This window comes from Cyprinus carpio, chromosome B21, assembly GCF_018340385.1.
Source record: "Cyprinus carpio isolate SPL01 chromosome B21, ASM1834038v1, whole genome shotgun sequence".
Lineage (NCBI taxonomy): Eukaryota > Metazoa > Chordata > Actinopteri > Cypriniformes > Cyprinidae > Cyprinus > Cyprinus carpio.
The window spans coordinates 20251669-20275518 of NC_056617.1; the positions used below are offsets into that span (position 1 = coordinate 20251669).

General features: G+C 37.6%; 1 protein-coding gene across 3 annotated transcripts in view; it reads left to right on the forward strand.

The window, feature by feature from the left end:
- LOC109080831 overlaps positions 1–23850 on the forward strand; it is a 72323-nt gene that overhangs the window by 15300 nt on the left and 33173 nt on the right. The window contains exons 2-4 of one of the 3 annotated variants that reach the window (XM_042747986.1): positions 3800–4028; positions 4458–4530; positions 4614–6355. The exons of 1 other annotated variant lie outside the window; for it this stretch is intronic. In XM_042747986.1, coding sequence (XP_042603920.1) covers positions 3828–4028; positions 4458–4530; positions 4614–5329 — 990 coding nt within the window. In that variant the 5' untranslated portion in view covers positions 3800–3827 and the 3' untranslated portion in view covers positions 5330–6355. Of the gene's footprint in view, positions 1–3799; positions 4029–4457; positions 4531–4613; positions 6356–23850 lie in introns of those variants that run through there. One more of the 3 variants, XM_042747987.1, reaches the window with a different exon arrangement.

A 23850-nucleotide genomic window follows, 5' to 3' on the forward strand; every position in this document is an offset into this window, starting at 1 on the left:
AGCAGTTCCAGGTTTCTCACTATTATGATGACATAGTCGGTGAAAGTCCTGCCCATTTGTGATGCTCTCTGCCCTATTAGCATACACACAGCATGAGAAGCAGTGGTCAGCCATTGATGTTCTCTTGTTGTAGCTGATGGAGATACAATATCAGCACCAAAGAGCCATTAAAAGTGTGTGTGTTGGGATGTACCAACGAACATAGGAGTCTCCATAGATCGCTGAGGACACAGTGGACACACCTCATATTTTGTTTTCCAAAGAGCTTTGGCTCTCTGTAAGGCTAACGTTGCTAAAGCTACCATCGTCTCTGCCTGCTTTCACTAATGCTTTCTTCACATGCTACCAGAATGTTCGTAAATAGGAATGTGGTAGTTAAAAATTGCGTTTGTCAGCAATGTCAGTAACACGGTCACCGTAACACTGGTGTGCCCGCAAGCATGAGCTCTTCTAAGAAGGGAGCAGGGTTGCCAGGTTTTCACAACAAAACCCTCCCGCGGACATGAAAAGCAACTAAAGGAGATAATATGACTACCTCTGGGATAAAAGTTTTTTTGGTTGAAAGATGGAGGAAACTTCCACTGCAGCTGTTACAGAAACTAAACACTAAAACACTGTAACTGTGATCTTTAATGAAGCAACTACTGAGGGACCAAATACATTTGTGTCTAATTATGACCAGTATATCTATTATTTTTATTTTTTTAAACATAATCTATTTTTGGGGAAATGTTTTGTGATTTCTTCAAAATAAATGCCACTTGGTTTAACGTTGTTTGCATAAGCAGTGAAATTTCATCCATTTGTTCGTGTGACCTAATTTTCCAAATACTTATCAGTGCTCATATCAGGGGCGTGGATTACGCGGGGGACGTGCCCCCCACACTTTTAATATCACGTAAATTTGTCCCCCGCACTTTTTCGGGCAGGTGTGTTCACATAGAGGTTTTCAAGAGCTGGGGTGAATAAATATAGATTTAAACTCAAAGAGACAGGATAGTCTGCGCATGATCTGATATTTTTTCCGGACCCAGAATAAGGCGAGATGGACATCGAGGAGCGCTAAACACTCAAAAGCGTCCAGCTATGAGCTCGGTGCACAAGATGGTGGAGATATGCAACTAGCCCATTGCTGTATGGAAACAGTTGTTTTCACAGAAAAAACAGAAACATTTGGAAACATAAAGAAATTAAACATACGATTGCAACAATATATGGTTTATTTGTGCTTTTCAAGTCATCTCCAGGTTATAAATAAAATATACAAACAAAACAATTGACATTCTGCCTTATGTGATAAATAAGTGTTTGTAGTATATAAAGATTAACAAATCATTATTATTGATTATTGTCCAGCAGTTATCTGATTTCTAAGCCAATTAAAAGCTTGAAATTAGAGAAAAAAATAAAGTTGCCTATACACTACAGTCAAGTTTTTTAACATTAAAATTGTTAATGTTTTTTAAAGAAGTCTCTTCTGTTCACCAATCCTGCATTTATTTGATCCAAAGTACAGCAAAACAGTACAATTTTGTATTTAGCATTTAAAAAAAAAAACTGTTTTCTACAAACCCAATTCCAAAAAAGTTGGGACACTGTAGAAATTGTGAATAAAAACAGAATGCAATGATGTGGAAGTTTCAAATTTCTATATTTTATTCAGAATACAACATAGATGACATATCAAATGTTTAAACTGAGAAAATGTATCATTTTAAGGGAAAAATAAGATTTTAAATTTCATGGCATCAACACATCTCAAAAAAGTTGGGACAAGGCCATGTTTACCACTGTGTGGCATCCCCTCTTCTTTTCAGTCTGCAAACGTCTGGGGACTGAGGAGAAAAGTTGCTCAAGTTTAGGAATAGGAATGTTGTCCCATTCTTGTCTAATACCGGCTTCTAGTTGCTCAACTGTCTTAGGTCTTCTTTGTCGCATCTTCCGCTTTATGATGCGCCAAATGTTTTCTATGGGTGAAAGATCTGGACTGCAGCCTGGCCATTTCAGTACCCAGATCCTTCTTCTACGCAGCCATGATGTTGTAATTGATGCAGTATGTGGTCTGGCATTGTCATGTTGGATAATGCAAGGTCTTCCCTGAAAGAGATGACGTCTGGATGGGAGCATATGTTGTTCTAGAACTTGGATATACCTTTCAGCATTGATGGTGCCTTTCCAGATGTGTAAGCTGCCCATGCCACATGCACTCATGCAACCCCATACCATCAGAGATGCAGGCTTCTGAACTGAGCGCTGATAACAACTTGGGTTGTCCTTGTCCTCTTTAGTCCGGATGACATGACGTCCCAGTTTTCCAAAAAGAACTTCAAATTTTGATTCGTCTGACCATCTTTTTTGACCTATAGAGTTTTAGCCGGCAACAGCGAATGGCACGGTGGATTGTGTTTACCGACAATGTTTTCTGGAAGTATTCCTGAGCCCATGTTGTGATTTCCATTACAGTATCATTCCTGTATGTGATGAAGTGCCGTCTAAGGGCCCAAAGATCACGGGCATCCAGTATGGTGTTCTGGCCTTGACCCTTACGCACAGAGATTGTTCCAGATTCTCTGAATCTTTGGATGATATTATGCACTGTAGATCATGATAACTTCAAACTATTTTTCTCTGAGAAACTCCTTTCTGATATTGCTCCACTATTTTTCGCCGCAGCATTGGGGGAATTGGTGATCCTCTGCCCATCTTGACTTCTGAGAGACACTGTCACTCTGAGGGACTCTTTTTATACCCAATCATGTTGCCAATTGACCTAATAAGTTGCAAATTGGTCCTCCAGCTGTTCCTTATATGTACATTTAACTTTTCCGGCCTCTTATTGCTACCTGTCCCAACTTTTTTGGAGCTCTCATGAAATCCAAAATGAGCCAATATTTGGCATGACATTTCAAAATGTCTCAGTTTCAACATTTGATATATTATCTATATTCTTTTGTGAATAAAATATAAGTTTATGAGATTTGTAAATTATTCCATTCCTTTTTTACTCACAATTTGTACAGTGTCCCAACTTTTTTGGAATCGGGTTTGTATTTGAATATATTTTAAAATGTAATTTATTGTGATTTCAAAGCTACATTTTTAGCACCATTACTCCAATCACACGATCCTTCAGAAATCATGTTGATATTCTGATTTACTGCTCATAAAAACATTTATTATTATGATGATGTTGAAAACATCTGAGTAGGATTTTTTCACGTTTCTTTGATGAATAGAAAATTAAGAAAAACTGCATATCTGAAATAGAGATTGAATGATATGAATATTAATTTCTATCATTTCTTTTCCGAAAAATCAAAATATGACTCTAAGCTTTTGAATGGTATAGTGTATTGTTACAAAAGCCTTTTATTTCACATACAGTAAATGCTGATCTTTGTATCTTTCTATTCATCAAAGAATCATGAAAAAAATGTAGTCAACTGTTTTAAATATTAATAATAATTTAATTCCTTGAGCAGAATATCATCATATTAGAATGATTTCTGAAGATCATGGGTTTTAAATTGTAAAAATATTTCACAACATTACTACTTTTGCTGTACTTTGGATCAAATAAATGCAGTCTTGGTGAGCAGAAGAGACTTCTTTAAAAAATATTAAAAATCTTACTGTTCAAAAACTGTTGACTGGTATATAGATTACAGAAATGTTATACTGTAATGTTATATATATACATTTCTGTCCCCCTCACTTCTGTAATGATGTCTACGCCCCTGGTTCATGTAGAACGGAGGAAAACAGCCCTAAACAAGCACAGCACTTCTTCTCTTTACAGGTTTTAGATACAGAGACAGTGTAACAGCATGGCCACTGCGACTGAAAAAGACACAGTATGGATCGGGTTCATGGACATCGTTCCGGTCATCGGGACGGTAAAAGAGGCAGTGGAGCTGGTGCTGGCTCTGTATGAAGGGAATAAAGAGGTGATAAAGGAGAAAGAGAAGGCCATTGAAAGCATTGTGAAAGAGTCATCAAAAATACATGAGAAGGAAAACTATGTGAAAGTGAGTCATATTTCAATATCACATATTCAAAGATTGACAGACAGTACAGCAAATGCTCTTAAAGTCAGCAGCTAAAAACTTTGATATTAACTGAGCTTTAAAAACACATAAAACCCTAGAACACTCCTGTTATTATCAGAGTTCAGTTCATTTTTAAAAATGAAGATTTTGTGTTGTTCTCCTGCATGAACCATCATCCACGACTTCTGTACTCTATACTCTTTACTGATTTCCAGTTTTGATTTTAAGGATGTAATCGTCTCTTATGAGGCTCAGAGTTCCCAAAGTGAATTATTTTCATACAGCAGCATGGTCTATCATGTGTTATTCTTTACATCATGTATAAATATGGTATAATTATTGCATGTCTCAGTGCACCATCATGCCAGTCAGAGTTTTTAGTCAAATTTCTTATCTTTCCATATTTAGAAGTTGACTCTAGCTGATAAACCAGCAGCAGCAGCAGCTGCAGATGAATTTTCTGGACTCAGAAATGTGAGAGGTACGTGTTATTTCTGCTCTTCTTACTGTTCTAAATTTAATTAAAATAAAAGGACAACTTTTGATTTTTTCTTTTCTCCACAGAGGTCAGAAAGGAAATGATTATTGAGTATATGGCCAAAGGTTCCAAAAAGGGAACAAAACCCCCAACTTCAGCTGAGCAGAAAGAGAGACAGAAAAAAGTGGAGGCTATTCAGAAAGACATGTTAGAAAAGATCCGTATCATCAATCCAAACTTCAATGAGGAGCTGAAGGATGAACTGCGAAGGCCAAAAAGAGGGGAACATGTCTTCAACAATAATATTCTTAAATTTCATTCCAAGGTGCTGACTGAGTTTATACAAAGCCAACATATTGATAATCTACAAGGATATGATCAGCAGGCAATGAATGAATTAGGCAGACACACACTTCCCCAAAACACAGCAACAGATATTCAGACAAACATGGTGGTTCACTTTCGTGAGGATGAATTCTATGTGAATGCGAATGCAGTGTTTTATGGTGAATATTGCAGAGCACTGCGAGAAGCTATGCTAGTTGTACTGCACCACATAAACCCAGGTGATGTGGCAGATGAGGAGAGACAACGGGTGAATGATGTCATAGATAATATGAATAACCTTGCAATCTATGTGGACCAACTGGCAAAGGAAAAGTGGATTGGCAATAATGCGACTAGACGGGCCCGGTTTAAACAGGTAAGACGGGAAGTTGTGACCATGTACAAACAAAAACGTGGGGATGAGTGGTGCATTAGCATTCTGGATGTAGTTGCACCTTTGTTTAAATGTGGATAGTGAGTTTATTTCTCCTGTTCAAGGTTGCCAGGTTTCCTTTCAAAATTTCCAGCTCAATTAGCTCAAAAAGTTTGGACACTGGAAGAAACAGACATCAGTTTTTTTCTTTCCAACAAAAGTTCACAGTGTATATACATTTGTATATCTGCAATATTTCCAACACACTTAGTGACAGAGTTTTGTCATCCATTCCGTTATGACTGTTAACCTCTCCATAATCCTGTTTTTCCTCTCCCAGCATGTGCAGGAATGGCTTCGTACATTTTCCATACATTACACTCTCCCTTTGGTTGCCATAGCCAGTGGTTTTCTGGGAAATGTATTAGCTTTACTTTTGGCCTAATGGTTAGAGAGTCGGACTCGTAACCCAAAGGTTGCATCACTTTCACTTTAAATTTAATTCTGATAATTTGCTTTAAAAAAGGATCTTGGCTTTTTTTTTTTTTTTTTTTTTTTTTTTTTAAAAAACACCACCCATGGACTTGCTTTTTCTACCACAGCCTTGTTCCAAAACTGAAAACTCTGACTTTGGCAACCCTGCTCCTCAAAATTATTATTTTTTTTGTTAAAAAAGTGAATTTCCAACATAAAGATTAATGCATGCAGCTAAATGTCTGTAACTAAAATTTAAAGCTGAGCCTGATAACAAGTTGAAGTTTAGTTCTTATTAAAATGACTGTGTGTAAATGTGTAGCAGAACAGGGATGTTGGAGCTTTGAGAAAAACATGGATATGTGGGTATGGTACGAGTTTATATTAAAGATGTATACATTATTATTTGACTTAATAGCACAGCTTGTAGCTTATTACACAGACATCCTCGCTGTTATTGTAAACTTTCTTCAGTTTTCAGATGATTCATGCTGATGATTGAATTATGATATTTTACCATTTACTCTAATTATCTGATTACGGTTACTAACTGTTTTGATGCAAAATTCCTGGAAAGCATGCTGAGCTGCATGTACATGTATGGAACAAGCTCCATGGAAATATGTTCAAAATAAAATAAAGTCATTACTAACAGCCTACAGTGCCTTTGATTTATTATTATTATTATTATTATCATTATTGTCACAAATGCAACTCTACAACCGCTGAGCATCTTAATTACCATCCACAAACACAACATGAGCCACACAATGAGGGCAAATCCAGGGGCAGAGCTGTCTCTCAGGTGAAAGAGAAGACGGAGGATGTAAAGGTTCGGTAATGAAGCTAGTAAAGAGTAAATTACAAGCTCTTGTTAATGAAGAGCTCTGTGGTTAGAGGCTACACCAGGGTAATTGGTGGAGCAGGTGGTTTATTAGTAAGCTGATGAGGTGGAAGTAGAAATGGACTACGGAAGTGATATGTTCGTAGGAACAACTTCTGATTTGGCTTGCACTCACTTCCTAAGCACCACATACATCTTTAACAGAAATGCAGAAATCAGGGTGTATCACAACAAATTAGATCAGATTAATAAACTGTTAAGATAATTATTGGATTAAAAACAGCCCAGACTTCAGTACAGTGTATGATAGTTTTGTGCCTGCATGGAAAGACTTCGATACAGCATCAGTTTTTCTTTTTTATTATTTGCTCCTTTCAGTCATCTCTGAGTCTGGTGTGTGATTTAAAAACCGGGTGTAAAACAGCGCCCCCTCTTGCTACTGACTTATTAACTGTTCTGTTAAAATAAACACGTCTTGTCCTTTTAGTACACACACAAAAAACAACAGAACATTACAGATCATTAAGTGCATTTGATGCATCATAAATGGCTAGGTGTAAAAATAAATATTGTTATATACAGTGGTGCTTGGAAGTTTGTGACCCCTTTGGAATTATAACAATCGTTTATTACAACATTATACAGAACATTCCTGTGAGATTCTGAGTGAACATCTTGTATCCTGTATCTTGTGTCTAGGGACATTGGGCCATTGTGCTCTAAAGAGAAGTGCCAAATTGCTGACCGTGGCATTTTGATCTAATAATTATGTAATGGAATTTGTTATGCTGGTCTGGCAAGTTTTTGTCCAGACTGTTGTTCGTTTCACTTCCGCAAATTGTAGTATATATGTGACCCACTGGGCATAATAAAAATTGAGCTTAGAATGAACTGCACCTTGTGTGTCTCATTCTTTGGTCCCGGGTACCTGGTCTCCTCTGCTCAGTAGCCTAACCTGAACCAGAAATTATAATTGCGACATCTAAAAAAATTTTTTTTTTCTTATTCTTACAGTTTGGGGGCTCGTCTGGGATTCCCCTTGCTGTATAACAGGGAGGAAGAGGTGCTGATTAAGCTGAGGAGGGAAATACCTCTAATAGTGAGGTGGGGGTTATCCAAAGCAAAGAAGATAGATGGCCCATTGAGCCAAAACAGTGCTAACTCCTTACACCACCCTGTTACCAGTACGGGCTAAATTCTATTGATGGACGTACCGCCATTAGAGAGTTTTACTCAGCGTACTATAGCAGAAGCAGTTGCAGATTTTGATGAGAACATTGTCTGCTTAGCTGAGACTTCATTGGAACAACAACCTAACCTACAACACATAATACTACAGAGAGTATTTCCAAATAGAACCACATTTTGGTTGTTCACTATACAATACAGAGTTTTTGATGTATGACAAAAATGTAATGTTTAGAAGAGGATGCCCAAGACTGTTCACGATTAAGTAAGACATGTCTTTGACTGTCTTAAAGTGGCCATTGTGAGATTCTGAGTGAACATCTTGTATCCTGTATCTTGTGTCTAGGGACATTGGGCCATTGTGCTCTAAAGAGAAGTGCCAAATTGCTGACCGTGACATTTTGATCTAATAATTATGTAATGGAATTTGTTATGCTGGTCTGGCAAGTTTTGTCCAGACTGTTGTTCGTTTCACTTCCGCAAATTGTAGTATATATGTGACCCACTGGGCATAATAAAAATTGAGCTTAGAATGAACTGCACTTTGTGTGTCTCATTCTTTGGTCCCGGGTACCTGGTCTCCTCTGCTCAGTAGCCTAACCTGAACCAGAAATTATAATTGCGATCTCGAAGGCAAGAATATACGACTTATTCTTACAATTCCTTTTAATAACGACGGAGAAATATCATTTAAAGAACTGCAGCCATTTCATGATGTCAGTAACATACACTATGTGAGAGAGAGTAAGGTATGCTTTTTGGCAAAAACTTTGATTGATGAGGGTCATAAAAATACACCTGTTTGGACCCCGTTCCTGTACAGCCCCCACCCGTGTGTCCGACCATCTGAAGGAATTTATGATCGGGGGAAAAGCGTTTTTGTGTGTGTGGGGGATGTTGAAAACTGTTCAAAACTATGTGCTTTAAACTTTAAAATGTGAAATGTGGTATGATTATTAAACGGGATAAGGGAGGTTTTTATTAAGGTTTTTACATACACAATGCATTTCAAGAAAAAGGTTAAAACATACACAAAATAGAAACAATGTAATGACTTCTTTTACCCCGGAAAAGATTAAAATGGTGCAAGGTATGTATTTAAGCATTGTTAAAACAAATTAAAAAGCAATTAAAGTTTTTTACAAATTAAATAAAGAAAGAAAACTAGGTTACTGGTTATTTATCTAAAACAAACAAACAAAAAAGTATCAGATATGTTTGTTAAACAGTACGTGAGAGTCAAAGCTTCTAACATTACAATTTACAAACTATTTAGAGTTTGTTACCAGTTAGAAAAGAAAAGAAAAATACAGAGTTTTGCAACATTTATCTTACCTTAAACTAAAACAAAAAAGAAGCGAACGTAAAGTTTTTCAATGTTACAAATCAGGAAAGTGTCTGCCGGCATGACTTTTGCCATGCCAGCAGAAAAAGTTAAATAAAAGAAAAAGAGCCGTGTATATACACTGTTCCAAAAGAAAATGCATCAGACGCAGTCGTTAAAACACCAGCACAAGATGCTTGTTAAAATCTATGTTGTAACTATAATTTAAAAATCTAGACTTTGTTACTGACAGAAAGTTAAACAAAGGAAAAAACGATCCCCAACAAAGCTTATGGAGTTTTCCGTTGGACCAACCTCACGCGCAGCTGACAAACTCAGAATGCTTACGTACGGTCCCACTCAAACCACACCCACTAACTGCCCCCTTAACACCTCCCTAACACCGGAGGCCACAAAGATAGCTTTAAATGTAAGTTAAAAGAATTAAACAAAGTAACGTTTTTAATAAATCTACATCAATTCTTAACTGATGAAAACATTCTACCTGTTTTTAACATTAGACCGATGTTTTTACTTTAAAATTAGGTTAGACTATACAATTTTTGTTTTTTCTCTAAACAAAGGTCCTTGTTGGAAAAAAAGTGTTGTTTGTTTTTAATTTATTTAGTTAATCACACTAATCTAAGTCTAGTCGAAATCTAGACTAATTCCTTCGATAGATCTTTATTTTTTGTCAATCTTAATTTCTCAGGCTATATCAGTTAAAACATAGTCTACATATAGGCATACAAATATCTAACTGGAATGAAATGTTTTGGAATGTCTTTGATTTCCTTCTGTAACTCTTGTGTCGTGTTATCTAGCAAATAAAACAGACATATGTAATTAAAAGCCCAAGGTTTTACAACATGGTAGGAAGCGTAAATATTTCGTCACAAGAAGTGCATTGAAAAGTGAACAGCGTCGGGTGTCTGGGACAACAAACACAAACATACAAACACAAAAAGTCCTATATTAGATTGAAAATTAGTTGTCATAAGGTTTCTTTGAAACCAAAAGTGCTGCTTATACAAGTTGCTACAAATGTCTCACAGAACTTTTACAACAGATTACACTTTCTTTCTCACTTTACAAATGGTGTTGTTAACCATGCTGTTTAAAATAGTTTTAAAAAGTATTTTTTTTAGCTTTCATGTAGGATTCATCTGATATAAACTTGGCTAATATAATGATGTTAAGTAAAGGTCTCGAATGAAGACGAGGTTTAAAGCAATATTTTAATAACCAAATTCACAGAAATTTTGACTTGTATGAACAAAGAGGCCCGCTAACGTGACAGCAAAAACTAGGAAACAAAACATATAAGACCCTAAGTGTAAGACCAAACAATTACAATTAGGTGGGAAAATAAGATAAGAATGGTGAAACTGCAGTAAACAAATTCAAACAGAAAGAGCTAACAAAGTTATGGAAACATATCTTTTTTTGCATTCAAAGTGTAACGCTACGAAAAACATTGTGGTTTATATCTCACAACTCTAGCAATTTTAGGTGTACTTAGCAGGTCTATTGTGCTGTTAGGGTATATTGTACTTATTGTCATTATGAATATTTGTACGCTTATTTTCATTTCAGCATCTTAATGAACACTTACATAATTTGTCTTAGTGTCTTTCGATGGTATATTTTATTAAAAGATGACGCGGTGGACTGTTTGCGTAGCTAAAGCACTCGTCTGTCACATTTACTGTCACATTTAAGTTTTCACCGCTTGCACGCACCCAAATACCCGAAACCTGTAACTCTATCGTAATTACTTAAAAATACAAATAAACCTAATGCCTAACACTTTTGTAACTGACTAAAACTTCACACAGTTAACTTTATTTAAATGATTCACTGATATAAAATAACTCTGAGTTGTTAGAGGAAAAATTTTGTACTGACATAACTGCGAGATGACTTAAGGAGCCTATGAATCGGTTCATTGAATCGGTTCATTGAACCGAACTGTCCAAATGAATCGTTTTGCAGAAGTGAATTGGACTTTCCATCACTAAAACGGATCACAAAAATGGGTTTGTAACATCACAACATGGAAGGAGAGTATACACTACAAAAAGTGTGGAATGTGTGTCTTTTTATATAGGTTATCTGAGCATGTGTTTAATCAGAAGACCAATGATTTAGAGCGCTGCCATGTACGGTATGAGTATTTTGGCATATGGATCCACGAAGGCCATGTTTGAAGTCTGAGGTGTATGCTGGGTATTGTAGTTCCCTGACCTGAAGGTCTACAGCGCTTGAATGAGGTATTAGTTAAACATGTTCAATTGAACCCCCTTTGTAAAACAAAAACAAAAATAATTGTTAAAACATATTTAGACTAAACAATTATATTCAAGAATAATATGATATACATGTGCTAAAACAGGCTTGAAGTGTTGGCTATGTTGTAATGGAGCAACCGTTATGTTATCTTATCTTGTGAAGCATTAGAGGTTAGGATTTGTGTGTTCCTGAAACCAAATAATTTTCTTTGGTCTGGCTGGTTTTATGAGCTAACCCTCGTTTGCCAAACTAGTGTTAAGTGATATTGTCCGCAATTTTAACGTTAAAGAGGTTAATGAACTCTTTCACCATCTATTATTGTAATAATGTATAAACAGTGTTAGGGAGCAACTAGTTACATATAGCTAAATTATGTAATTTGATTACAAAATAAATGTAATTGTAATCAGTTACAGTTACTAAGAAAAAATAATAATTAAATCACAGTTAATTATGAAAATGTTAACGATTACAGAGGGGTTACATCTGAATATTTTTTCACACCCATACAGAACTGCATTGACTTCTCTAAAATATGTGACACAGATGTTTCAGGAGTTAAGGATACATGCTTATTTTCCTATTTGGGTGATGTATATTTATTTATTAAGTTGAACTGTTTTACCAACCCGTTGTTAGATGCCAGGGGCTTTCCCCTTCATAGGTATGCAAAAACTTGATTTCAAAACAGTATCATAGCTATTAAACTATCTTGTTGTGTTTTAAAATATGTATTTAATCTCAGAACAATCTCAGAGCAAATCTGATTTTGTGGTGGTTGTGCTTTAAAATGAAATTATTACCATCCTAATTTAAGTGATGAAGGATTTTGAAAGTCTGACAGTCATTAGTTGTTGAGTCCTACGCTAATGTTAACCCTGGCTGGTTTACGTGTTTCAAAAGATTAACGGTTGAAAACATTACATATTTAGAAAAGTCTTAAAACGTAATCAAATGTAATCAGTTACATTACTTTTTAAAGAAGTTGAAATAGTTACACTATCTTTTAGATTTTAAATAGGGTAACTTGTAATCTATAACCTATTACAATTCCGCAGTAACATTCCCAAAACTTTTTAAAACTATTTTAAACAGCATGGTTAACAACGCCATTTGTAATGTGAGAAAGAAAGTCTAATCTGTTGTAAAAGTTCTGTGAGATATTTGTAGCAACTTGTATAAGAAGCACTTTTGGTTTCAAAGAAACCTTATGACAACTAATTTTCAATCTAATATAGGTATTTTTGTGTTTGTATGTTTGTGTTTGTTGTTTATGTTTGTATGTTTTTTTTATAGTATGTTTGTGTTTTTGTGTATGTGTTTGTTTAAGTGTTTGTTTTTGTGTGTATGTTTGTGTTTGTGACCTAGTTTGTTTTTTGTATGTTTGAGTTCGGGGGTGTATATTTGTGTTTGTTTGTCATTTTAGTTTGTATCTTTGTATGTTTGCATTTGTATGTTTGTGTTTGTGGTTTACGTTTGTATGCTTGTTTGTACAGTATGTTTATGTTTGTATGTTTGTGTTTGTGCCCTAGTTTGTTTGTTTTGTATGTTTGTGTACTTGTTTGAGTTTGGGGTGTATATTTGTGTTTGTTTGTAAGTTTTAGTTTGTATGTTTGTTTGTACAGTATGTTTGTATTTGTATGTTTGTGTTTGAGGTTTACGTTTGTATGTTTGTTTGTAATTTTTAGTTTGTATCTTTGTATATTTGCATTTGTATGCTTGTGTTTGTGGTTTACGTTGTATGTTTGTCTGTACAGTATGTTTATGTTTGTATGTTTGTGTTTGTGACCTAGTTTGTTTGTTTGTATATTTGTGTACTTGTTTGAGTTTGGGGTGTATATTTGTGTTTGTTTGTAAGTTTTAGTCGGTATGTTTGTGTTTGTTTGTGTGCATGTTCATGTTTTCTGTATGTTTACGTTTGTGTGTGTGTGTGTGTGTGGTTGTGATTGTATGCTTGTGTTTGTGTACTTGTTTGCATTTCCTGTGTATGTTTGTATTGAGGCTTGAAAAATCAAGGTGTGAATAAAAATAATAAATGTAACTCAAATAAACTAAATTATTAACCATAGACTGTCTTGTTAAAAACAATCACCCCTGACCCGCCCCTATTTATTTCACGTTGTTGTCATTGCCTTTTCTCTATCTATCTAAGATCATCCTGAACTGCTGTAAAAACACAACCAGCAGATCTACATAATTAACAGTTCTGTTTAAATATTTTAGTTTTTACCTAATACACCAGATGTTTGTTGTTAAAAAGATTCAGTAGGCTTCACCTTCTTTTGACCAGTAAATGAACTTTCAGCTAACCTCACGCTCACAAGCGTATGTCATAAATAGATGCAATGGAGATCCTTTGATCACTGAACACAATCTGTTTTTGATCTCTGAACTATAGCTGCCACACAACACCAAAGTTTACAATGCCAGTTCGCTCAAAAGTAATTTGTTTGCAAATTAATTACAAACCCAGAAAACCTTTAGATGTTCTAAAAACCCTTTCAAAATACAGTACACCGATATGGTCTCATCAGTAATCACACAGTCCCAGACACCCAACGACGTTCGCTTTTCGATGCACTACTTGTGACGAAATGTTTACGCTTCCTACCATGTTGTAAAACCTTGGGCTTTTAATTACATATGTCTGTTTTATTTGCTAGATAACACAACACAAGAGTTACAGAAGGAAATCAATGACATTCCAAAACACTTCATTCCAGTTAGATATTTGTATGCCTATATGTAGACTATGTTTTAACTGATATAGCCTGAGAAATTAAGATTGACAAAAATAAAAGATCTATTGAAGGAATTAGTCTAGATTTAGACTAGACTTAGATTAGTGTGATTAACTAAATAAATTAAAAACAAACAACACTTTTTTTTTTCCAACAAGGACCTTTGTTTAGAGAGAAAAAAAATCGTATAGTCTAACTTAATTTTAAAGTAAAAACATTGGTCTAATGTTAAAAACAGGTAGAATGTTTTCATCAATTAAGAATTGATGTTGATTTATTAAAAACGTTACTTTGTTTAATTATTTTAACATACATTTAAATCTATCTTTGCGGCCTCTGGTGTTAGGGAGGCATTAGGGGGTACGGTTAGTGGGTGTGGTTTGAGTGGGACCGGAGGTAAGCATTCTGAGTTTTGACATATGTTTTAACTAATATACTATGTTAGAAGTTAAGATTGAAAAAAAGTAAAAGACTGATTAAAGGAAATAGGCTACTAAATTAAGTGTGAGTAACTAATTAAAATAAAATAAAACAAAACAAAACTGACAACATTTTTCTGTGGTTTAGAGGTAATTGTTTAGAAGAAAACTTTAAAGTATTTTAAAGTAAAAACGCTGGTCAAATGTTAAAAACTGGTAGAATGTTTTCATCAATTAAGAATTGCTGTCGATTTATTAAAAACATTACTTAGGGGGGCGGTTAGTGGGTGTGGTTTGAGTGGGACCGGACGTAAGCATTCTGAGTTTGTCAGCTGCGCGAGGTTGGTCCAACGGAAAACTCCATAAGCTTTTCTGGGGATCTTTTTTTCCTTTGTTTAACTTTCTGTCAGTAACAAAGTCTAGATTTTTAAATTATAGTTACAACATAGATTTTAACAAGCATCTTGTGCTGGTGTTTTAACGACTGCGTCTGATGCATTTTCTTTTAGAACAGCGTAAATACTGTACATGGCTCTTTTTCTTTTATTTAACTTTTTCTGATGACAAAATCAGAAACATGACAAAATGCTAACTTTCCTGATTTGTAACATTAAAAAACTTTACGTTTGCTTCTTTTTTTTAGTTTGAGGTAAGATAAATGTTGCAAAACTCTGTATTTTTCTTTTCTTTTCTAACTGGTAACAAACTCTAAATAGTTTTTTTGTTTGTTTTAGATAGATAGATAATCAGTAACCCAGTTTTCTTTTTTTATTTATTTTGTAACAAACTTTAATTACTTTTTAATTTGTTTTAACAACGCTTAAATACATACCTTGCACTTTAACTTGCATTTTAATCTTTTCCGGGGTAAAAGAAGTCATTACATTGTTTCTATTTCGTGTATGTTTTAACCATGAGGCACTTTTGATGCATCATAAATGGCTGGGCATAAAACATGTCTAACTTGTATGAACTTTTATGTCATGTTGGCCAGCATTCATCTATTCAATATTATTGATGTTTATTTTTTTACATATTTATAATAACTTATGTATGATATTTATAACTGAGCATTTGTCAGTCTTTGGTTCATATTTTCAGTTATGCAGATGTTAACATCTCATTTTATTATTATTATTTTTAAATTATCACATAGGCATGTATTCAGAAATTTGGCCAGCACAATCATTCTACTGTTTGTTGCAACAAAACCTGAAACTACACCCTTTCAGCAGCTGTATTTAAAGGTATAAAGGAAGTGCTGCTGATTCCCGACCTCAGACTGCACTGCTCAGGAAGCTCCACATTCAGCAAAACACAGCAGGTAAGATCAATTGTGACCCTGCAGCACAAAACCAGTCATAAGGGTCCATTTTCTGAAATTTCTGAGATTCATACATAAGCTGAGTAAATAATCTTTCCATTGATGCATGGTTTGTTAGGAGGACAATATTTGGCTGAGATACAACTATTTGAAAATCTGGAATTTTAGAGTGCAAAAAAATCAAAATATTGAGAAAATCACCTTTAAAGTTGTTTAAATTAAGTTCTTAGCAATGCATATTACTAATCAAAAATTAAGTTTTGATATATTTACAGTAGGATATTTACAAAATATCTTCATGGAACATGATCTTTACTTCATACCCTAATGATTTTTGGCATTAAAGACAAATTTATAATTTTGACCCATACAATGTATTGTTGTCTATTGCTACAAATATACCTGTGCTACTGATGACTGCTTTTGTGATGACTACCTTCTCCAAAAAATAAATAGTTTTGAATAGTTAAAATGAAAAGCTTTGTTTGCTTTGCAGTACTTTTATGATCATGTCTGGTGTGTGTGTGTGCGTTAATATTTTGAAAGGTTACTGGGAGTCACATTCAATATTTAAATTAATAAGGTCTTTCTCACTATCCTGACATGCTGCACTAGTGTTATTCAGTAAAAAAATAAAAATAAAGAACAAATTTCTCCATCCATCTAACTCCACTAAACAAACTAACGCTGTCTAAAACAGCATACTTATGTATTATCCTAGACCATCATTGGGTACTAACACTCAATAATAGTTTTGAGTACATCTTGATAATTGAACATCTTGATAGCTGAACTTCAGCTAGAACAAAAGAAACAGAACCCGCCTACCTTTGCTGAACTTCTGTTACTCCGCACAGCAGAAGATAAGCGTACTTCCAAAGCATCCCGCATAAAACGGCACTTCAATATTGCAAAGCCAAGAGTGTCGTCTTATTATCAAGGTATTTATATGCAGAGTGAAGAAGACTGCAACCCATCTCAGCCAGCTCTTGATCACAGATCCGAAATCCAAGACCTTCAGAAACAAATAGCTGGTTTACGGTCCCAGCTCACACGTATCACACAGAAAGACAGTAGAAAGGCTAAATCAGCTGCCAGACCAGTAGCTCCCCAAACAGCTATCACTCCAACATCTCAAAGGCTGCACCACAGCCGAGATGTAAACAACAACACAAGCAATAGACCAAGGCCCTGGTATTGCTTTAGATGTGGAGAGGATGGACACATTAAGCCTCAGTGTGAAAGTGAGCCAAACCCATCTCTTGTAGCTGAGAAGAGAAAGCAGCTAAGAGAAAAGCAGTTAACATGGGACATTGAAAATGGTGCTTCAAAGCCAGATCATTTAAACTAGACCCAGTTCCGGTTGTGGGACAAACGGGGACGTGAACACAGACAAAGTGTCCCAACTCTTTCTATTTAGAGAACCTGTCTCACTTACCTATGAATTCCTTGAATGACCTGCTTGAAGTGGAAGGAACCAACAGCCAAAGCGTCCCTTACCTTGGCTATGTAGAGGCCACCATCAAATTCCCAAAGAGCTTGCTTGGAGCGGACATTGAGGTGCCCACACTGGTTTTGGTTGTACCTGACATGCGCTCCACCTTGTCATCAGTGCTTATAGGCACAAATACTTTGGATGTTCTCTATGAAAAGTATGCAGACACCTCAGAACTATGAGTCTCTTCCTTACGGCTACAAAATTGTCTTAAAGATCCTTGAAATCAGGAAAAGACAGTCTGTTGATTCCAGTCTAGGAGAGGTGAGGCTTCATAGTAGGGACTTTGAGACTATTGCAGCTGGACAGACCAAAGTCCTTGAAGGATCAGTGAGCCGCAGGACAACTGATGTTGAAAAGTGGGTGATGGTAGAGTCATCAAAGTCATTTTCCCTGCCAGGTGGCATCCTGGTGACAGATAGCTTGGTAAGCCTACCACCGAAACTACCACGCCGCATACCAGTCATGCTCAAGAATGAGTCACATCATGACATCACTCTATCTCTAAAGTCTGTAATAGCAGAGATACACGCTGTCAAGAGTGTTCAATCAATTAAGACCTCTGACTCAGACCTTCCCACAAAACCTGACTGAAAATTAAATCTCAACCTTGACTTCACTGACTTTCCTGTACCCAATGAGTGGAAGGAGAGGATAACTGAGAAATTAAGCTCCATGCCGGACGTGTTTGCACAGCACGAGCTTGATTTTGGTCGCACTGACAAAATAAAACACCATATAACCCTCAGTGACGAGACAACATTCAAACATAGACCAAGACCTATACACACCCCAGATATAGAGGCTGTGTGTAACCATCTCCAGCAGCTCCTTGATCCAGAAGTCATCCGTGAATCGGAGTCGCCCTTCTCCTCGCCAATTGTCGTCGTCAGGAAAAAAAATGGCGATGTCCGAGTCTGCATAGACTACAGAATATTGAACACCCAAACAGTAAAAGATTCATATGCCTTACCTAATCTTGATGAGTCATTCTCGGAATTGACCGGGTCCAGGTGGTTCTCAGTGCTAGATCTCAAATCAGGCTTCTATCAAATAGAGATGGAGGAAGCAGACAAACACAAAACCGCATTCGTCTGCCCACTGGGATTCTTCGAGTTCAACAGGATGCCTCAGGGGATAACTAACGCCCCTAGCACATTTCAGAGGCTTATGGAGCACTGTATGGAGAGTTGAACTTGAAGCAAGCCCTAGTTTTTCTTGATGACCTCATCATCTTCTCCTCGACACTGGAGGAACACGAGGAAAGGTTGATGCACGTGCTCAACCAATTGAAAGAGTTTGGCTTGAAACTCTCGCCAGGGAAGTACAAGTTCTTCCAAACTTCTGTAAAGTACCTCGGGCCACATCGTGTCTGAAAGGGGCATTGAAACTGGTCCAGACAAAGTAGCAGCATTAAAAACCTGGCCAAAACCAAACAACCTGAAAGAGCTAAGAACCTTCCTGGGTTTCTGCGGTTATTACCGTTGGTTCGTAAAAGACTACTTAAAGATTGTGAAGCCACTCAACGAGCTCACTGCTGGCTATCCGCCACTGAGAACGCACACTAAAACCACAGAGAACCCTGAGAAATACTACAACCCAAAGGACCTCTTTGGTGACAGATGGACACCTGCTTGCCAGGCAGCATTCGACACCATAATCGAAAAACTGACAACAGCACCCATCCTCGGGTTTGCTGACCCCAAGCTTCCCTACATTTTACACACAGATGCGAGCACCTCGGGACTCAGTGCTGCCCTTTACCAGGAGCAACAGGGACGGAAGCGATTTGTTGCCTATGCAAGTCGAGGTCTGTCGAAATGTGAGTCCAGGTATCCTGCGCACAAGTTAGAATTCCTTGCCCTTAAATGGGCAGTAACAGAGAAATTCCAGGACTACCTATACGGGAATACGTTCCTTGCTGTTACCGATAGCAATCCATGAACATACATTCTTACCTCTGCTAAGCTCGACGCCACGAGCTACAGATGGTTAGCCGCTCTGTCGACATTTGATTTCCAGCTACAATACAGAGCCGGTAAGCAAAATCAAGATGCAGACGGGCTGTCCAGGCATCCCCACGGCAGATTAACTGATGACACATCATCACAAAAAGAGTTGGAGAGGATACAACAATTCACAAAAAGACACTTGTCTGGGGCTGATTATGCACTCCTGGATGAAAACACCATCAAAGCTATCTGTGAGAAGCACTTGGTTTGCCAAATGATCAACAATCACTCTGGGGAAACATCACCCAGCACCACCTTGGTTGTGTCACTTGCCCATCATCCAAAGGCTCTCCCACAAAGCTTTGAAGAAGAGGATCAGCTTGGTGGCTTACCTGTCATCCCCTCATTAGCACCAGCTGAATTAAGAGACAAACAAAATGCCGATCCCTGCATCCATGAAGTACTCAGGCAAGTGGTGTTAGAAGAGAAACCCCCACCATCCTTGAGGAAGGAACTTCCTGAGCTTGGTCTCTTATTAAGAGAGTGGGACAAACTTACGGTCTTAAATAGTGTCTTGTATCGCAAGCGGCAAGAGGGTGCTCAGACTCACTACCAGCTTGTGCTCCCGAAGTCCTGAGATCCTTAGTCCTCAAGAGCCTCCATGACGACATGGGCCACATGGCCGCAGAGTGCACCCTAGATCTCGTCCGGAAGCATTTCTATTGGCCCAAAATGCCAGCCGAGGTGGAAACTAAGGTCAAAACCTTCAACCGCTGCATACAATGTAAGACTATGCCCGAGAAAGCCGCACCACTCGTCAACATCATCACTACAAGACCACTCGAACTTGTGTGCATGGATTTTCTCAGTGTGGAGCCAGACTCCAGTAACACCAAAGACATCCTGGTCATTACTGACCATTTTACGAAATATGCAGTGGCCGTCCCCACCCCAAATCAAAAAGCCAGGACAGTGGCCAAGAGCCTGTGGGACCACTTTTTCGTCCATTATGGCATCCCTGAAAAACTCCACAGTGACCAAGGTCCCGACTGTGAGTCCCGAACAATAAAAGAACTGTGTGAGCACATTGGCACTCAAAAGATAAGAACCACCCCTTACCATCCGAGATTGAACCCTGTAGAACGCTTCAACAGGACCCTGCTCAACATGTTGGGAACCCTCGAGAATCAGAAAAAGAGTCACTGGTGGGATTACGTCAAACCATTAGTACACGCTTATAACTGTACTAAAAATGAGACAACTGGTTTTACCCCTTACGAGTTAATGTTCGGGCATCAGCCAAGATTGCCAGTTGATCTAGCCTTTGGCCTACCAGTCAATCACCAGCCAGGCTCACACTCGCAATATGTTCACAATCTGAAATCCCAACTCGAAGACAGTTACAAAGTAGCAACTGAGAATGCTAAAAAGACAGCCAGTCGCAACAAAGCCAGGTTTGACAAGCATGTTGTTGACTCCACCTTGAAGGAAGGCGACAGAGTCTTGGTTCGAAACATCCACCTTAGAGGCAAGCACAAGCTGGCCGACAGGTGGGAGTCCAATGTGTATGTTGTCCAGAGACAGTCTGGAGACGTTCCAGTGTATGTTGTGAGGCCTGAGACAAGAGATGGTCCACAAAGAACTCTTCATCGTGACCTCCTGCTGCCATGCAGTTTCCTTCCTGTGACCTCAATCGAAAGTGAAACTAACCCGTCAATGGCAGTGAGACGACCAAGAACTCGACAGCATCCTTAAAATGACAATTCAGATGGAGCTGATGGGAATGAATCCCAATCTGACTCTAAGGAATATCACTATGATGGAAATAGAAACCTAAGAGTGGAAATATTAGGTTTTGACCCGACCCCTGAACCCACAGAACACTTCCAGAAAGGATTGAACAGGAACCCTCCAAAGAGTTGACTGCTGTTAAGCAAGATCCTCCAGATGTAGCCAAAGCTTTTCCTGAGGATGTTCCAGTAGAGACTTGTGACCTGAACTTACCTGATCCTGCAGACTATGACTTACCTGATCCTGGAAACAATGACTTGCCTGATCCTGGAAAGTGAAAGTGAAAAGTGAAAGTGAAAGTGACGTGACATACAGCCAAGTAAGGTGACCCATACTTGGAATCCGTGCTCTGCTTTAACCCATCCAAAATGCACACACACAGCAGTGAACACACACACATCGTGAACACACACCCGGAGCAGTGGGCAGCCATTTATGCTGCGGCGCCCGGGGAGCAGTTGGGGGTTCGGTGCCTTGCTCAAGGGCACCTCAGTCGTGGTATAGAAGGTGGAGAGAGCGCTGTACATTCACTCACTCCCACCTACAATTCCTGCCAGCCCCAGACTCAAACTCACAACCCTTGGGTTGCAAGTCCAACACTCTGACCATTAGGCCACGACTTCCCCAATAAGGTAATGGAAGGTAAGGTTCCCCAATAAGGTTTGAGGTTTAAGGTAAGAAACAATGACTTACCTGATCCTGAAGAGAGCAGCTCAACCGCTGGACAGGAAACTGGAAACCTACCTGAGGAAGACCTGGATAATGTCCATCCTTCTACTCAACCTGCTCAGGAGGGCAAAGAAAACACAAATGTTATGGACCAAACTGACATCCAGACAGAAGGTGACTGTTCTAGAAGACCTATCAGAGACAGGAAAGCGACTAAAAGACTGACTTACCCTGAGCTAGGGAACCCGTTGGTTACAATAGTTCAGTCTTTATTTCAAACCTTGAGTGATGTGTTTACAGATTCCCTTAAAGAGCCTAGCTTTCCAAAAACCCCTAGAGTTATGGCAGTATAGATTCAGAATGCACAGGGACGTGCATTAGGTAAAGAGGGGAGGATGAAACCCATGTTGAAATATGACATAAATAAGAATAAATAGTTTAAAAGCTGAAGTTAAGTGATTCATTGAATGTAAGTTAATTCATCAGAGTTAATTAAAAATGTTAATACAACAATTTAATGTTTAAGATTAAAAGTATGCTGACAGAAAATTCATTTCACTGCCCCTTTAAGGGACGAGTGACGCTAGATACAGCACTTAAGTGATGCTGCAGCAGAGACCAGAAGGAGAGAACGAACTGTGTTTAATAAGCAGAGAAAAGAGTGAAAAAGTTGATTTTGTAGTTGAAAAACATAACTTACCTGGTCGGGAACTGACAGGGATTTTATGAGAACTAAGCCACACCGGATTTTGCCATGTTGTACTTTTTTTTTTTTTTTCCTCTTTCTCCTGCGGGGAGCTTACATTAAAAACGTAGCTGTTTACAAGGAAATACTTCGCCATAAACTGTTTACCAGTTAATATTTTGGGTTTATGAAAACTGTGAATGTTATAAAAGTGAATTTATGCTTTGTAAATGAAAGATGTGTGCGGTAGTTGAGTGGGAAACGGAGCCGTGAGTTAAAAGAGACCGCTCCGCCGCCATTATTGAGGTGAAAAAGCACCGTAGTGGTAATGTTAAAACTCAGAGACTGTGAAACATTCATTTGTGTAATTTGAGGATTTAAAAAGAGATTTATTGTGCTTATGACCTGTAACACAGGTCAGTTTTTTTGCTTGGTTTGAGGCTCGGTCGGAGTGAGGATTGGTCTTGCACAGACACAGACGGGATTCAAGATGGCGAGCCAGACCCAGACTTTCAACTCATCTTCTCCATCGCATCATTGAGGAAATCTCCTGCATACGGTGACTCGCTGCCAGAGTGGTAGGAGTATCAGGAATTGGTTTTGAACTGAACTGGAAACCGATTGAATTATTATTTTTGGACTGAATCGAACTGAAACTCTTCATTGAACTGAATAATTGAACTCACATTTGGACTTGAACTTGAGTTTAAGGTGTTATACTTTTATTTTCATATTGAGTTCATATGTTTGAATGTGATTTGAAATGCTTGTGGTACACTTTGATTTGGTTGTTTAACTCACTGAGCTCAGTCTGTTTGAGGAAATCTCTCTCAGCCGCTAGTTCACAGCAAACGCTTGAAAACAATGCTTCACGTATCGATGTAGAACAGAAAACACGTTAACGATGAGTCACTTAATTCATTAAGACCAATTCACACTGCCTGTAAATTAAATTATGTTTAATAATACATATTGTGAAAAAGTCCATTATTTTCCATAATGTAATGATAAAAATTTACAGGTCCTTCTCAAAAAATTAACATATTGTGAAAAAGTCCATTATTTTCCATAATGTAATGATAAAAATTAAACTTTCATATATTTTAGATTCATTGCACACCAACTGAAATATTTCAGGTCTTTTATTGTTTTAATACTGATGATTTTGGCATACAGCTCATGAAAACCCAAAATTCCTATCTCAAAAAAATTAGCATATTTCATCCGACCAATAAAAGAAAAGTGTTTTTAATACAAAAAAAGTCAACCTTCAAATAATTATGTTCAGTTATGCACTCAATACTCGGGAATCCTTTTGCAGAAATGACTGCTTCAATGCAGTGTGGCATGGAGGCAATCAGCCTGTGGCACTGCTGAGGTGTTATGGAGGCCCAGGATGCTTCGATAGCGGTCTTAAGCTCATCC